General features: G+C 41.3%; 1 protein-coding gene across 4 annotated transcripts in view; it reads right to left on the bottom strand.

Moving 5' to 3' along the window:
• Positions 1-16,608, bottom strand: part of fer1l4 (fer-1 like family member 4) — a 353,096-nt gene that overhangs the window by 310,865 nt on the left and 25,623 nt on the right. For 2 of the 4 annotated variants that reach the window (XM_072244965.1, XM_072244971.1), the window contains exons 5-6: positions 11,209-11,309; positions 1,982-2,017 (exon numbers count right to left, since the gene is read on the bottom strand). In XM_072244965.1, the coding sequence (XP_072101066.1) occupies positions 1,982-2,017; positions 11,209-11,309 (137 nt within the window). The remainder of the gene's footprint in view (positions 1-1,981; positions 2,018-11,208; positions 11,310-16,608) is intronic. The other 2 variants (XM_072244979.1, XM_072244988.1) reach the window with 1 other exon arrangement.

The raw sequence follows: 16,608 nt of genomic DNA, 5'->3' as shown, positions 1-16,608 counted from the left end.
TGACTAGTGGTGTTCCACAGGGGTCTGTGTTGGGAACGATTCTTCTTACATTATATGTCAATGATTTGGATGATGAAAATAAGAGCTTTGTTGCAAAGTTTGCGGACAATATGAAATTGGGTGGAGGGGCAGGCAGTTTTGAGGAAGTAGAGAAGCTACAGAAGGACAGACAGATTAGGAGAATGGGCAAAGAAATGGTGGATGGAATACAATGTTGGGAAGTGTATGGTCGAGCATTTTGGTAGAAGAAATGAAAGGATTGACTATTTTCTAAATGGAGACAAAATACAAAAATCTGAGGTGCAAAAGGATTTGGGAATCCTTGTGTAGGATTCCCTAAAGGTTAATTTGCATGTTGAATCCATGGTGAGGAAAGCAAATGTGATGTTCACATTCACTTCAAGAAAACTAGAATATGAAAGCAATGACGTAATGTTCAGACTGGTGAAGCCTCACTTGGAGCATCGTGGGCAGGTTTGGGCCCCTTATCTTAGAAAGGGTGCGGTGAAACTGGAGAGGATTCAAAGGAGCTTCACAAAAGTGATTCCAGAATTGAATGGCTTGTCATATGAAGAGTGTTTGAAGGCTTTGGGCCTGTATTCACTAGAATTCAGAAAAATGAGGGGTGAAAGGCCTTAAGAGAGGATATAGAGAGGATGTTTCTTATGGTGGGAGAGTCTAACACCAGAGAACACAGCCTCACGATAGATGGGTGTCCTTTCAGAACAAAGAGGAGGAGGAATTTGTTTAGCCAAAGAGTGGTGAATCTGTGAAATTCTTTGTCACAGGCAGCTGTGGAGGCCAAGTCTTTATGTATATTTGAGGCAGAGATTAATAGATTCTTAATTGGTCGGGGCATGAAGGGATACAGGGAGAAGGCAGGAGATTGGAGCTGAGAGGAAAATTGGATCAGCCATGATGAAATGGCAGATCAGACTCGATGGGTCAAATTGCCTATTTCTGCTTCTATAGCTTAGGGTCTTCTGATGCTGGGCCTGGAGGACCTGAGGCATAAGGAAAGATTGAATAAGTTAGGACTTTATTCCTTAGAACATAGAAGATTGAGAGGAGATATAATTATGAGGGGTATATATAGGGTAAATGCAAAGAGGTTTTTTTTCCACTGAGGTTGGGTGGAACTACAACTAGAGGTCATGGGTTAAAGGTAAAAGGTGAAAAGTTTAAGGGGATCATGAAGGGAGACTTTTTCAGTCAATGGGTCATGAGAGAGTCGAATGAGCTGCCAGTGGTGCATGCGAGCTCGATTTCAATGTTTAAGACAAGTTTGGATAGGTACATGGATAGTGGGGATATGGGGGGCTATGGTCCAGGTGCAGGTTGATGGGAGTAAGCAGTTTAAATGGTTCCTGCATGGACTAGATGGGCCGAATGTCCTGTTCCTGATGCACTTCTCTATGACTCTGATTCTGATGATGATTTGCTAGTCATCCTTGCTGTCAGTATAAAATATGTATTTCCAATTTGTTCTTATATTTCAGAATGTACAAACTGATAAACTTGAGATACAGGGAGCTCAAAAGGCATCTAATTGATTCAATGCATCTACTCAGGTGTGGCATTAACATGCACACATACATGAAGACATAGGCAATGATACCACTCATATTTCTTTACACTGCAAGCACATGGAAAATTACTTTTTCCAGTTCTTGACAGTTTACTGAGGAGAAATCCAAAAGGTCGCTTACATTCTTGTGACTCAGTTAAAATCTCGAGGATCTTTACAAATGTATTGTCAGATTAAAACACTGGTACTGAGAGAGACCAGGAAATATTAGGGTACAAAACCCAAACTTTGGTCAAAGAGTTAGCTTTAAGTAGTGCTGGAAAAGACTAGAGGGATAGTGAGATAGAGTCCAATTGACCCCTGCTGTTATAATAGTACTCTACTCTAATACAGAATGGAAAACTAATAAAGGGATTATTGGAAAAAAATGCACCAGAAGTAAGAACTCCTTACCGTTCTTCAACATAATTATTTTTGATCGTCAAGGCACTGTGAAGAAACATGAGAAAACACATATTAATAAAACTATAATCATCGAGCAGTCAATAAATTAAACTCGTAAAGAAACTAGGTGAAGAGTTGTATTTAGTTAAACTGAAAATGTCACCTAGAGGGCCTTGAGGAGATCAATGAACAAATTAGCCAGAGCAAGAAAGTGGCTCTAATTGGAGATTGAAGCCAACACAGTCACTGTGAGCCAATTGCCTTAGTTCTGTAGATACATAGTTATACAGTTGAAACAAGTCCTTTGGCAACTAGTGCATAGCAACAAAGTTGTCTAACAGAACTAGTCCCGTATGTCTGTGTTTGATTCATTTCCCTTGAAACTTTCCTATCCATGTACCTATTCAAATGTCCTTTAAATGTAACTGACCCCTCTTCCCTCAATTCTTTTGGTAACTTGTTCCACCTACCCACCACCCTCAGTGTGAAAATCTTACCCCCAGATCCCCTTTAAATCTTTCCCCTCTCACTTTCAACCTTTGCCCGTTCATCTTAGATTCCCTACCCTGGAAAAAAGGCAGTGACTATCTGTCTACTTTATCTATTCCTCATGATATTGTACGCATCTAAAATATCACCCCTCAGCCTCCTTTACTTCAAGAAAAGCAGTACCAGTCTTTCCAGATTCCCTGAATGCAGTCCATGAATCTTTCCTGCACCATCTCCAGCTTCATCACATCCAACCAGAACAGCACACAGTACTCAAGTGTAGCCCAACTATTGTTTTGTATAACATTATGTTCCAATTCCTCTAATCTGTGCCTTGACAGATGAAGGCAAGCATACCAGATGAGTTCTTCACCACCTTATCTACCTGTATTGCCACTTTCAGGAATCTATTTACTTGTACTCAAGGTCTTGCTGACCTCTCCAGGGTCCTGCCATTTTATTGAAGAGGATTTTTATGGATATGATTTATGATCATTTAGAAAAGCATGGTCTCATCAGCAACAGTCAGCATGGCTTTATGTGAAGCAAATCATGTTTTACTTACAAGTGAGATTTTATGGAGGTAATACAGGAGACAGTTGAGGGGAGGACTATGGATTTTAGTAAGGTGCTTGAAAGGTCCTTCATGGTGGGCTCATCCAGAAGATTAAGGTGCATGGGATCCATGGTGAGTTGGGGGTTTTGATTCTGGAGGTCCAAGACTAAAAGTGTTCCATAGGGACATCTGCTGCTTGTGATCTATATGGATGTACAATGTGTGACTTGGATGTAAATATAGATGGGTGGATTAGTAAGTTTGCTGATGACTCAAATGATGGTGGGGCTGTGGATAGCATAGAAGGTTGCCAAAGATACAGCAGGATGTAGATTAGCTGCAGATCTGGGCAGAGGAATGCTAGCAGAAATTTAATCCAGGCAAGTATGAGGTGTTACACTTGGCAGATCAAATGTAAAGAAGAGGTACACAGTCAATGGCAGGACCCTTAACAGTATTAATGTACAGAGGGAACTTGGGGTGCAAGTCCATAATGCCGTGAAAGTGGCCATACAAGTCTGGTAGAGAAAGTGAATGGCATGCTTGCCTTTATTAGACAAGACATAGAGTTCAAGACTCAGGGAGTAATGTTGTAGCTTTCTAAAGCTCTGTTGACACCAATGTGGAATACTGTATTCAGTTCTGGTCACCCATTATAGGAAGGTTGTGGAAGACTGCAGAAGGGGTTTATTAGGATGCTCTCTGATTTGGAACTATAAGGAGAGTGAGAGGAAACTAGGGCTGAGGGGAGACCTGATAAAGTTTATACAATTCTGAGAGGCATAGATAAGGTAGGCAACGTGTACTTTTTTCCCAGATTTGAAATATCTAATACCAGAAGCTATACACTTAAGGTCCAAGACTAGAAGTGTTCCACAGGGTCAGTCTTCTTGTTTTAAAATAACATCAGTTTAGCCTTTCAGACCTTCCACATTCTCTGGCCTGCACTGCCTGGCCTACCTAATGGATTTGCTTGCTTTAACTGCAATATTTGCCTCATTACTACTTTGGGTGGCATGCACCTGCCAGACTAACTTAAACCATCCTGAGTAGCTCTGTCTAGACTGGGGCCTCCGATTGCTCTAGTAACTGAAACATTTTTGAAGTTAAAGCAGAGGCAAATAGATGTGATTAGAAACATAGAAAAATAGAAAACCTACAGCACAATATCGGCCCTTCAGCCCACAAAGTTGTGCCAAACACATCTCTACTTTAGAAATTACTAGGAGGTCATACTGGCTGTTGATGGAGTAGCAGCGCTTTTATAGGTGCTCCTACTCTTTTTAATTCACTGCTTCCAACTTGTTTTGAAAACTTACCTTTAAAAACAATATTGCTTTATGATGAGTATTGCTAAAGCTTCTAAAAAAGAAGAGGACCCTCCGGTAACTTTGGAATCGATTATGGTGACACTTCGGAAACATAAAAATGAACTTTCAGAGGAGTTACAGCAACTCAGCGCTGAATTTAAATGGGTGGATGGAAAATTGGATTCTATTCAAAAAACTTTAAGTGAACACAATAAATGGATAAAAGAGAACGTAGACATTTTAACAACATTCGACGTGAAGATTGACAACCTGGAACAGATCTGTGACAAACAGTTAAAGATTAAAGAAACTTTAAGACAGAAGATTATTGACTTAGAAAATAGAAACAGAAGAAATAATCAACGTATTCTGGGTTTTAAAGAGTCATTGGAAGGCAATCAGCCTTCGGAATTTTTTGCAAACCTTTTATAACCATACAACCATATAATAATTACAGCACAGAAACAGGCCATCTCGGCCCTTCAAGTCCATGCCAAAATTTTACTCTCATCTAGTCCCACCGACCTGCACTCAGCCCATAACCCGCCATTCCTTACCTGTCCATATATCTATCCAATTTAACTTTAAACGACAACAGCGAACCTGCCTCAACAACTTCTGCTGGAAGCTCGTTCTACACAGCTACCACTCTCTGAGTAAAGAAGTTCCCCCTCATGTTACCCCTAAACTTTTGCCCTTTAACTCTCAACTCATGTCCTCTTGTTTGAATCTCCCCCACTCTCAATGGAGAAGGCCTATCCACGTCAACTCTATCTATCCCCTCATAATTTTAAACACCTCTATCGAGTCCCCCCTCAACCTTCTACGCTCCAAAGAATAAGACCCAACTTGTTCAAACTTTCTCTGTAACTTAGGAGATGAAACCCAGGCAACATTTTAGTAAATCTCCTCTTTTGACTAATTTATTTCCGAATATTTTTAAATCTCTACCTAAAGTAGACCAAGCTCACAGATTGCCTGTATCAAGATCTCCTCCGGGAGGACGATCCCGCTCAGTGATAATTTGTCTTCACGACTTGCAAACAAAGGAACCCTTAATTCGTGAATCTCGTGAGAAAGGTAGGGATTGTGGAAGATTTTTCACCCAAGGTGTTGAATGAACTCTTCAAGTTTAAAAAAGTCATGTCTAAGCCCTCTCTTCATTACCCCACTCGTCTAAGAATCATTTTGAAAAATGGCTCCCAGAGATGGTTTTGTTCGACCGAAGATGTGCAGGATTTCTTGAGTGCTGAATCAATTTCAGAAGTTTAACTGTTCAATAACTCATTACACAAATTTATGTTGTGTCTGCCTGATGAATCCTTTTTTTAGAATCAGCAGTCTAACTGTTCATTACTTTCTTCTATGAACAATTGTTTTCTCTTACTTTTGGTATACGTTCGTATCTAATTTTTTTTCTACTTTTCGTTCCTTGTTTAGAAAATTAAGGATTTAATAGCCATATAACCATATAACAATTACAGCACGGAAACAGGCCATCTCGGCCCTTCTAGTCCATGCCAAATGCTTACTCTCACCTAGTCCCACCGACCTGCACTCAGCCCATAACCCTCCATTCCTTTCCTGTCCATATAGTTATCCAATTTTACTTTAAATGACAATATCGAACCTGCCTCTACCACTTCTGCTGGAAGCTCATTCCACACAGCTACCACTCTCTGAGTAAAGAAGTTCCCCCTCATGTTACCCCTAAACTTTTGTCCTTTAACTCTCAACTCATGACCTCTTGTTTGAATCTCCCTTACGCTCAATGGAAAAAGCCTATCCACGTCAACTCTATCTATCCCCCTCATAATTTCAAATACCTCTATTAAGTCCCCCCCTCAACCTTCTACGCTCCAAAGAATAAAGACGCAACTTGTTCAATCTTTCTCTGTAACTTAGGTGCTGAAATCCAGGTAACATTCTAGTAAATCTTCTCTGTACTCTCTCTATTTTGTTGACATCTTTCCTATAATTCAGTGACCAGAACTCTATTAATATTAGTAAGTTTTCTTCAAGTTAATACTTTCTAAGTTAATATTTTTTGAAATTTCATATTTCTTTCTAATATTTTTATAAGAAACCATAGAAAAACTACAGCACAGAAACAGGCCTTTTGGCCCTTCTTGGCTGTGCCAAACCATTTTCTGCCTAGTCCCACTGACCTGCACACAGACCATATCCCTCCACACACCTCCCATCCATGTATCTGTCCAATTTATTCGTAAATGTTAAAAAAGAACCCCCATTTACCACCTCATCTGGCAGCTCATTCCACACTCCCACCACTCTGTGTGTGAAGAAGCTCCCCCTAATGTTCCCTCTAAACTTTTCCCCCTTCACCCTTAACCCATGTCTTCTGGTTTTTTTCTCCCCTTGCCTCAGTGGAAAAAGCTTGCTTGCATTCACTCTATCCATACCCATCATAATTTTATATACCTCTATCAAATCTCCCCTCATTCTTCTGCGCTCCAGGGAATAAAGTCCTAACCTATTCAACCTTTCTCTGTAACTGAGTTTCTCAAGTCCCGGCAACATCCTTGTAAACCTCTGCACTCTTTCAACCTTATTAATATCCTTCCTGTAATTTGGTAACCAAAACTGAACACAATACTCCAGATTCGGCCTCACCAATGCCTTATACAACCTCATCATAACATTTCAGCTCTTATACTCAATACTTTGATTAATAAAGGCCAATGTACCAAAAGCTCTCTTTATGACCCTACCTACCTGTGATGCCACTCTTAGGGAATTTTGTATCTGTATTCCCAGATCCTTCTGTTCTACTGCACTCCTCAGTGCCTTACCATTAACCCTGTATGTTCTACCTTGGTTTGTCCTTCCAAAGTGCAATACCTCACACTTATCTGTATTAAACTCCATCTGCCATTTTTCAGCCCATTTTTCCAGCTGTTCCAAATCTCTCTGCAAACCTTGAAAATCTTCTTCACTGTCCACTACACCTCCAATCTTTGTATCATCAGCAAATTTGCTGATCCAATTTACCACATTATCATCCAGATCATTGCTATAGATGACAAATAACAATGGACCCAGCACTGATCCCTGTGACACACCACTAGTCACAGGCCTCCACTCGGAGAAGCAATTCTCTACTACCACTCCTTGGCTTCTTCCATTGAGCCAATGTCTAATCCAATTTACCACCTCTCCATGTATACCTAGCGACTGAATTTTCCTAACTAACCTTCCATGCGGGACCTTGTCAAAGGCCTTACTGAAGTCCATGTAGACAACATCCACTGCCTTCCCTTCATCCACTTTCCTGGTAACCTCCTCGAAAAACTCCAATAGATTGGTCAAACATGACCTACCACGCACAAAGCCATGTTGACTCTCCCTAACAAGTCCCTGTCTATCCAAATGCTTGTAGATACTCCCTCTATTAACTTACCCACTACCGACGTCAAACGTAGTGGCCTATAATTTCCCGGATTAATTTTCGATCCTTTTTTAAACAACGGAACAACATGAGCCATTCTCCAATCCTCTGGCACCTCACCCGTAGACACTGACATTTTAAATATATCTGCCAGGGCCCCTGCGATTTCAACACTAGTCTCCTTCAAGGTCTGAGGGAATACCCTGTCAGGTCCCGGGGATTTATCCACTTTAATTTTCCTCAAGACAGCAAGCACTTCCTCCTTTTCAATCTGTAGTTTCCATGATCTCACTGCTTGTGTCCCTTAATTCCATAGACTTCATGCCAGTTTCCCTAGTAAATACAGATGCAAAAATCCCATTTAAGATCTCCCCCATTTCTTTTGGTTTCGCACATAGCCGACCACTCTGATCTTCAAGAAGACCAATTTTATCCCTTACAATCCTATTACTCTGAATGTACCTGTAAAAGCTTTTTGGATTATCCTTCATTTTGACTGCCAAGGCAACCTCATGTCTTCTTTTAGCCCTCCTGATTTCCTTCTTAAGTATTTTCTTGCACTTTTTATACTCCTCAAGCACCTTATTTACTCCCTGTTTCCTATACATGTCATATAACTCTCTCTTCTTCTTTATCAGAGTTGCAATATCCCTTGAGAACCAAGGTTCCTTATTCCTATTCACTTTGCTTTTAATCCTGACAGGAACATACAAACTCTGCACTCGCAAAATTTCTCCTTTGAAGGTTTCCCACTTACCGATCACATCCTTGCCAGAGAACAACCTGTCCCAATCCATGCTTTTTAGATCCTTTCTCATTTCTTCAAATTTGGCCTTCTTCCAGTTTAGAACCTCAACCCTAGGACCAGATCTATCTTTATCCATGATCAAGTTGAAACTAATGGTGTAAACATGAGGAATTCTGCAGATGCTGGAAATTAAGCAACACACATCCAAGTTGCTGGTGAACGCCGACTGTACCTCTTCCTAGAGATGCTGCCTGGCCTGCTACGTTCACCAGCAACTTTGATGTTTGAAACTAATGGTGTCATGATCACTGGAACCAAAGTGCTCCCCTACACACACTTCCGTCACTTGTCCTAACTCCTTTTGTAATAGGAAATCTAATATTGCATCCCCTCCAGTTGGTACTTCTATATATTGATTTAGAAAACTTTCCTGAACACATTTTACAAACTCTAACCCTTCTAGACCCCTAACAGTATGGGACTCCCAATCAATATATGGAAAATTAAAATCCCCTACCACCACAACTTTACGTTTCCTGCAGTTGCCTGCTATCTCTCTGCAGATTTGCTCCTCCAATTCTCGCTGACTATTGGGTGGTCTATAATACAACCCCACTAATGTGGCCATACCTTTCCTGTTTCTCAGCTCCACCCATAAGGACTCAGTAGACAAGCCCTCTAATCTGTCCTGCCTGAGCACTGCTGTAACATTTTCCCTGGCAAGCAATGCTACCCCCCCCCCCCCCACCTTTCATTCCTCTGACTCTATCACATCTGAAACATCGGAACCCTGGAATATTAAGATGCCAGTCCTGCCCCTCCTGTAGCCAAGTTTCACTAATTGCTCTAACGTCATAATTCCACGTGTCAATCCATGCCCTCAACTCGTCTGCCTTCCCAGTAAAATATACTATAATTTTTTATGAGGTTTTTTAAAATATGTTTAATTTTGCTCTGTTTTTTGTTGTGCCTTATTGGAACGCAGTTTTGCTTTGAAATTTTTGTTTTGGAGCTCAGCCAGTAGATTGTTTTGGGAGGGAATGGTAGGTTAGCTGTCAATTGCCCTTTGGTTGATTTTCTTTCTTTGGGCGGGGGGTGGGAGTGGTTTTCTTTTTTTCTATCAGCTGTTTGGCTCCCTTAGCCTCATTTGTTGCTTGGTTATTTTTTCTTAAAGCTCATTGTTTGGATTTAATATATATTCCAGCAGTTTTTATTCAAACATCTCCTTTAAGCAATATTTAAAATGGACCATATTTTTAATTTACTTAGTTTTAATGTGAAAGGATTTAACCATCCTGTGAAACATAATATTTAATTATATTAAGAAATTGAATGTGTCAATTATTTTTTTACAAGAAACACATGTTAGTAAATGTGATAATTTACGTTGGAAGGATTTATCTTTCCATTCATCCTTTCAGGCTAAGGCAAGAGGAGTTTTGATTCTTATAGACAATTCAGTTTCTTTCATTCAACATAATGTAGTGTCTGAGACCAATGGGCGTTTTGTTATACTCTCAGGGAAATTAGATAACTCAAGGTGAGGCCTCACCAGTGCCTTATAAAGCCTCAGCATCACATCCTTGCTCTTGTATTCTAGACCTCTTGAAATGAATGCTAACATGGTATTTGCCTTCCTCACCATTGACTCAACCTGCAAGTTAACCTTTAGGGTTTTCTACACAAGCACTCCCAAGTCTCTCTGCATCAAAGATTCCTGGATTTTCTCCACATTTAGAAAATAGTCCACACATTTATTTCTACTACCAATAAGTGCATGACTATGCATTTTCCAACATTGTATTTCATTTGCCACTTTCCTGCCCATTCTCCTAATCTGTCTAAGTCCTTCTGCATCCTAACTGTTTCCTCAACACTACCTGCTTCTCCACCACTCTTCGTATCATCAGCAAAGTTGGCAACAAAGCCGTCTGTTCCATCATCTATATCATTTTTATATAGCATAAAAAGAAATGGTCCCAACATCGACCCCTGCGGAACACCACTAGTCACTGGCAACCAACCAGTAAAGGATCCTTTTATTCCCACTCGCTGCCTCCTACCAATCAGCCAATGCTCTAACCATGTTAGTAACTTTCCTGTAATACCATGGCCTCTTAACTTGGTAATCAGCCTCATGTGTGGCACCTTATCAAAGGCCTTCTGAAAGTACAAATACATAACATCCACTGCATCCCCTTTATCTATCTGACTTGTAATCGCTTCGAAGAATTCCAACAGGTTCATCAGGCAGGATTTTTCCTGAAGGAAACAATGCTGACTTTGTCCTATCTTGTAATCCATAACCTCATCCTTAACAATTGACTCTAACATCATCCCAACCTCTTAGGTCAGGCTAACTGGTCGATAATTTCCTTTCTGCTGCCTTCCTCCTTTCTTATAGAGTGGAGTGACATTTGCAATTTTCCAGTCCTGTGGCACCATACCAGAGTCCAATAATTTTTGATAGATCATTTCTACTGCCACCACAAGCTCCAACGCTACCTGTTTTAGCACCCTAGGATGCAGTTCATCTGGTTCGGGTGGCTGATGTACCTTTGCTATAGCTAATATGAAGCTGTCAAAGTGGTTTACTGTTTCCATCTTCAAACTTTCCCATAAAACCAGAAAGGGGAAAGTAACAAATCTGGAATGGACATGAATGAGCTTTCTAGAGATGTGTTGCAGTTACTGATAAATATTCAGCATTTTCCAGCTGCTTACATCACTGACCCTTCATACATATCAATCGCGTAGTCATCTTCTGTCCATGTTCCCACAGCTCCTTCAACCGGCTGGTATCGAATCTCCAGATCTACCAATATCTGAAAGCAGACAATACTTCATTCAGTTGTGCCACACTCAGCCTGGTATACTTCTAATGCAGCATGGGACGAGTCAGAGAGTAACAGAGATGTACAGCACAGAAACAGACCATCACATCCATGTCAAATTTCAATCCCATTGCCCACCAGTTCCATACTATTCTGTGCCTTGTCTCTTTAAGTGTCTGTCTAAATACCTGTTAAAATCGTGATTGTATCTGACTTTACAACCACTTCTGGTGACATCGCAAATGCCACCCATTCTGTATGAAAGTCTTTCCCGTCAAATACAATACGGAATTCCATCCTCCCACCTTAACCAATCCCCCTGCCATGGGAGAACTATCAGCCTCTGACAAGGTCGAGTACGGTAGGCTAGTTGAACCAGGGTGAATGAGGTAGAGGCTGTCAACGGAAGGATGGATTTTTTTTAGATTGGAGGCCTGTGATAAGTGATGTGCTGCTGGGGTTAGTGTTGGGACCTTTATTACTTGTCATATATGTTTATGATTTGGACAAGAATGTAGGAGGCATGAAAAGTTAGCTTGCAAATGTTACCAGGTGAAATAGCGGAGAATAAAGACCGTAACCCTAATACTCATCTATGGTTATAACAGGATGTAGATCAACCAAGAAAGTGGTAAAGTAATAGCCAATGGAATTTAATTCAGTTAAGTGCAGGCAAATGGGACTAGCTAAGGAAAGCACCTTGGTCACCTTGGTAAGACTGATGGGTCTGTTTCCATGCAAAATAACCTTACAGCAGTACGACTACATGTGTAGTGATGCACTTCAGGGAGCAAAACCAGGCCAGGACATACATAGTGAATGGCACTAAAGAGAGAGACCCTGGAATACCAGGGAATTCTTCCTTGAAAATGGAAACCTACAAATGAAGTGGCATAACAAAATAGGACTATAGACGATGAAGGCATGCTTGAACATTGGCCAGGCCACATTTGGGAAAAGGTCACTACACTATAGGAAGAAAGGGTGCAGAAAGACTTACAAGAGTGTTACCTGCACTGGAGGGCTTGAATTATCAGAAGAGATTGAATAAGCTAATTATGAGGAAAATTATGAGAAATATGATTCAGGTAGATATAGAATCTGCTTCTCAGGGTACTCTTGCTTAAGACTAGAGGTCAAAGGTTAAAGATGAAAAAGAAGAAGTGTAAAGGCCATCTGAGAGGCAAATTATTCAAACAAGGAGTAGTTGGAATCTGTAATAAGCTGCAAGAGGAAGTGGCATGGATAGGAAAAGTAAAAATATTTAAGAGGCATCTGAACAGGAAGTGAATGAGCACAGCACAGAGGGATATAGAGGCAATGTAGGCATGTGGGGTTAGGCACAGTTAGGCACAATGGTCAGCATTAGCAGATGGGCTGAAGGGCTTGTCTCTGTTCTGTAAAACTCCATGACTATGATTCTGACTATATACTCTTTCATTTCCATTTTTATGAGGATTTTATCAGGTCATTATTTAGCCTCCTTAGCTCCAGAGAAAATAAACCTAGTCTATCCAATCTCTATCGATAACTATAGTTCTCCAGTCCAAGCTACATCCTGGTGAATCTCCTCCTTACTCTCTTCAGCGCAACGATGTCCTTTCTACTGTTTTGTGCACACAATACTCCACATGCGGTCTAACCAGTGTTTAGTAAAGATGCAACATGATGGCCTAACTTTCATGCTGTATGCCAGCCCTATGAAGAGAAGAATATCATTTGCCACTTAAAGGGAATTAAAGACACGTCCTTCCCAAAATGTATCTCTTTGCACTTCTCAAGATATGCTAATGTCTTTTCATCTGATCTACATATAGAAACATAGAAAACATACAGCACAATACAGGCCCTTCAACCCACAAAGCTGTGCCGAACATGTCCCTACCTTAGAACTACCTAGGCTTTACCCATAGCCCTCTATTTTTCTAAACTCCATGTAACCATCCAGGAGTCTCTTAAAAGACCTGATCGTTTCCACCTCCACCACCGCCGCCGGCAGCCCATTCCACGCACTCACCACTCTGCATAAAAACTTACCCTTGACATCTCCTCTGTACCTACTTCCAAGCACTTCAAAACTATGCCCTCTTGTGCTAGCCATTTCAGCCCCGGGGAAAAGCCTCTGACTATCCACACGAGCAATGCCTCTCATTATCTTGTACACCTCTATCAGGTCACCTCTCATCCTCCGTCGCTCCAAGGAGAAAAGGCCAAGTTCACTCAACCTATTCTGATACATCTTGCTGTACATAAACTGGCACAGCTCCTGGGAATCCCAGAAGATGTTGAGATTGATATTTCTATCAGGTAAAGCAGATTTTACAGCTATTTAAATGGCAGTGGGATTCCTTGTCAATATTCCTTCAAATGAATCATTTAGATTTTACCAGAGTGAGCTCAAGGACTAAATGCCATTGGAGAGGAAAGTAATTTCTATCAACATTAAGGCATCTTGCAAGGAACCACCCCCCCCCCCACCAGTGTTGTGTACCCACAAGTACTGGAAAAGAACACTCCAGTGGTGAAGTTTTTCCTGAGAGAAAGCAGGACACTTACGATGACTGAAGAGTAATATTTGGATCAATAGACATGAGAATCTTAATGCAATTACTGAATCACAAGTGAAGGATTTGGAGGAATCTATTCCTACATGGTGTAACAGACTACTACAGCAAGTAGAACAGCTGGGTTCAGTGCTGATCTCCAGTGATATCTGTGTAGCGTTTACATTTTCCCTTTGGTGGCATAGCTTTCCCGTGCTGCTCTGGTTTCACATAGCAGGCAAACAGGCCATTTGACCCATCAAGTCTGCACTGAGCATCAGCTATCCAACTACTTAAGGTGGGGGGTTATATAGGAGGCAGGGTTTAAGAGTCAGCACGACATTGTGGGCTGAAGGGCCTGTACTGTGCTGTACTGTTCTATGTTTTATGTTCTTAACTAATCCTACATTAGTGCCATTTTTAAATTTCTGACATTCTCTATAGCTCCCATCATGCCATCTCCCATCACCACCAAAATTCTAACACAGCTGCGCGGCAACAAAGGCTATGTGTGTGGGAGCATTTCAGTTACAGTGCGGCCACAATTTAATGGGAACAGTGTCCACAACTCTCTGCAGTTACATGGTGGCTGAACTGCTTGCTCCATGTTTCATGTTAAATTCTAGCATTCTCCATTTATGAGAAACTATCTCAATTAACTGACTTGAACCAGCCCCAATGGTAGGATGTGTAATATGAAACACCTGCCAAAAATTCTTAAAATAGTAATACTTGGAAAACCAATTGCCTCGGCGGCAACAGCATGTATTAGCCTAACGTCGGTGGTGGGGAAACTGCTGGAGTCAGTTATCAAGGATGTGATAACAGCACATTTGGAAAGTGGTGAAATGATCGGACAAAGTCAGCATGGATTTGTGAAAGGAAAATCATGTCTGACGAATCTCATAGAATTTTTTGAGGATGTAACTAGTAGAGTGGATAGGGGAGAACCAGTGGATGTGGTATATTTGGATTTTCAGAAGGCTTTTGACAAGGTCCCACACAGGAGATTAGTGTGCAAACTTAAAGCACACGGTATTGGGGGTAAGGTATTGGTGTGGGTGGAGAGTTGGTTAGCAGACAGGAAGCAAAGAGTGGGAATAAACGAGACCTTTTCAGAATGGCAGGCGGTGACTAGTGGGGTACCGCAAGGCTCAGTGCTGGGACCCCAGTTGTTTACAATATATATTAATGACTTGGATGAGGGAATTAAATGCAGCATCTCCAAGTTTGCGGATGACATGAAGCTGGGTGGCAGTGTTAGCTGTGAGGAGGATGCTAAGAGGATGCAGGGTGACTTGGATAGGTTGGGTGAGTAGGCAAATTCATGGCAGATGCAATTTAATGTGGATAAATGTGAAGTTATCCACTTTGGTGGCAAAAATAGGAAAACAGATTATTATCTGAATGGTGGCTGATTAGGAAAAGGGGAGGTGCAACGTGACCTGGGTGTCATTATACACCAGTCATTGAAAGTGGGCATGCAGGTACAGCAGGCGGTGAAAAAGGCGAATGGTATGCTGGCATTTATAGCGAGAGGATTTGAGTACAGGAGCAGGGAGGTACTACTGCAGTTGTACAAGGCCTTGGTGAGACCGCACCTGGAGTATTGTGTGCAGTTTTGGTCCCCTAATCTGAGGAAAGACATCCTTGCCATAGAGGGAGTACAGAGAGGTCACCAGATTGATTCCTGGGATGGCAGGACTTTCATATGAAGAAAGAATGGATGAACTGGGCTTGTACTCGTTGGAATTTAGAAGATTGAGGGGGGATCTGATTGAAACGTATAAGATCCTAAAGGGATTGGACAGGCTAGATGCAGGAAGATTGTTCCCGATGTTGGGGAAGTCCAGAACGAGGGGTCACAGTTTGAGGATAGAGGGGAAGCCTTTTAGGACCGAGATTAGGAAAAACTTCTTCACACAGAGAGTGGTGAATCTGTGGAATTCTCTGCCACAGGAAACAGTTGAGGCCAGTTCATTGGCTATATTTAAGAGGGAGTTAGATATGGCCCTTGTGGCTACGGGGGTCAGGGGGTATGGAGGGAAGGCTGGGGCGGTGTTCTGAGTTGGATGATCAGCCATGATCATAATAAATGGCGGTGCAGGCTCGAAGGGCTGAATGGCCTACTCCTGCACCTATTTTCTATGTTTCTATGTTCCTATGTATGGCCCAACACCCATAAGTCTCTGCTGCATTTTTAAAGTCTTTTTTGCACATCTCTAAAATGTGCCAATACTGAAAGAATGTAGGAGTGAGCAATCAAAAGCCTAGTGAGAGCAGAGCTTAATTAATCCTTGAGCTGTATTTTGAAATAATGTCATAGCAACAAGCCCATCTAGGGAATGTACATACTTATTATTGGCTGATCTTTTTAACTTACAAGTTGAGCAGGTTTAGTGGCATGTGGATGGGGGTTGATATCTTTATCTATGCTGAGTTCATGCTTGGGGCCGAACAGAATGGGGCACTTCATTCAAGCCTGCCTTCCTTTGAAGACTTAATTAGGGAATGTGGCTGGTCAGGGTACTATAGTCAGTACTATAAACCAAAGCTCACATGAACCTGTGGTAGAAAAAGGCAGAAACTCTCTGTTTCACTGGAACAATGTTTATATGAACTGGATAAAAAAATGCTTTCTTTTGACAAGCAGGTAACAAGGAGTTGGCAGTGAAGATAAAAATAAAAGCTAGAAGAAAGAAAAATGGAAAAGATAAAAAAATCAGGCAGAAACTATCAACAAGCAA

The sequence above is a fragment of the Mobula birostris genome, chromosome 2 (genome assembly GCF_030028105.1).
Source record: "Mobula birostris isolate sMobBir1 chromosome 2, sMobBir1.hap1, whole genome shotgun sequence".
In the NCBI taxonomy this organism is placed as follows: domain Eukaryota; kingdom Metazoa; phylum Chordata; class Chondrichthyes; order Myliobatiformes; family Myliobatidae; genus Mobula; species Mobula birostris.
The sequence above is the reverse complement of the archived record's forward strand: the minus strand, read 5'-3'. Positions and strand labels throughout refer to the sequence as shown.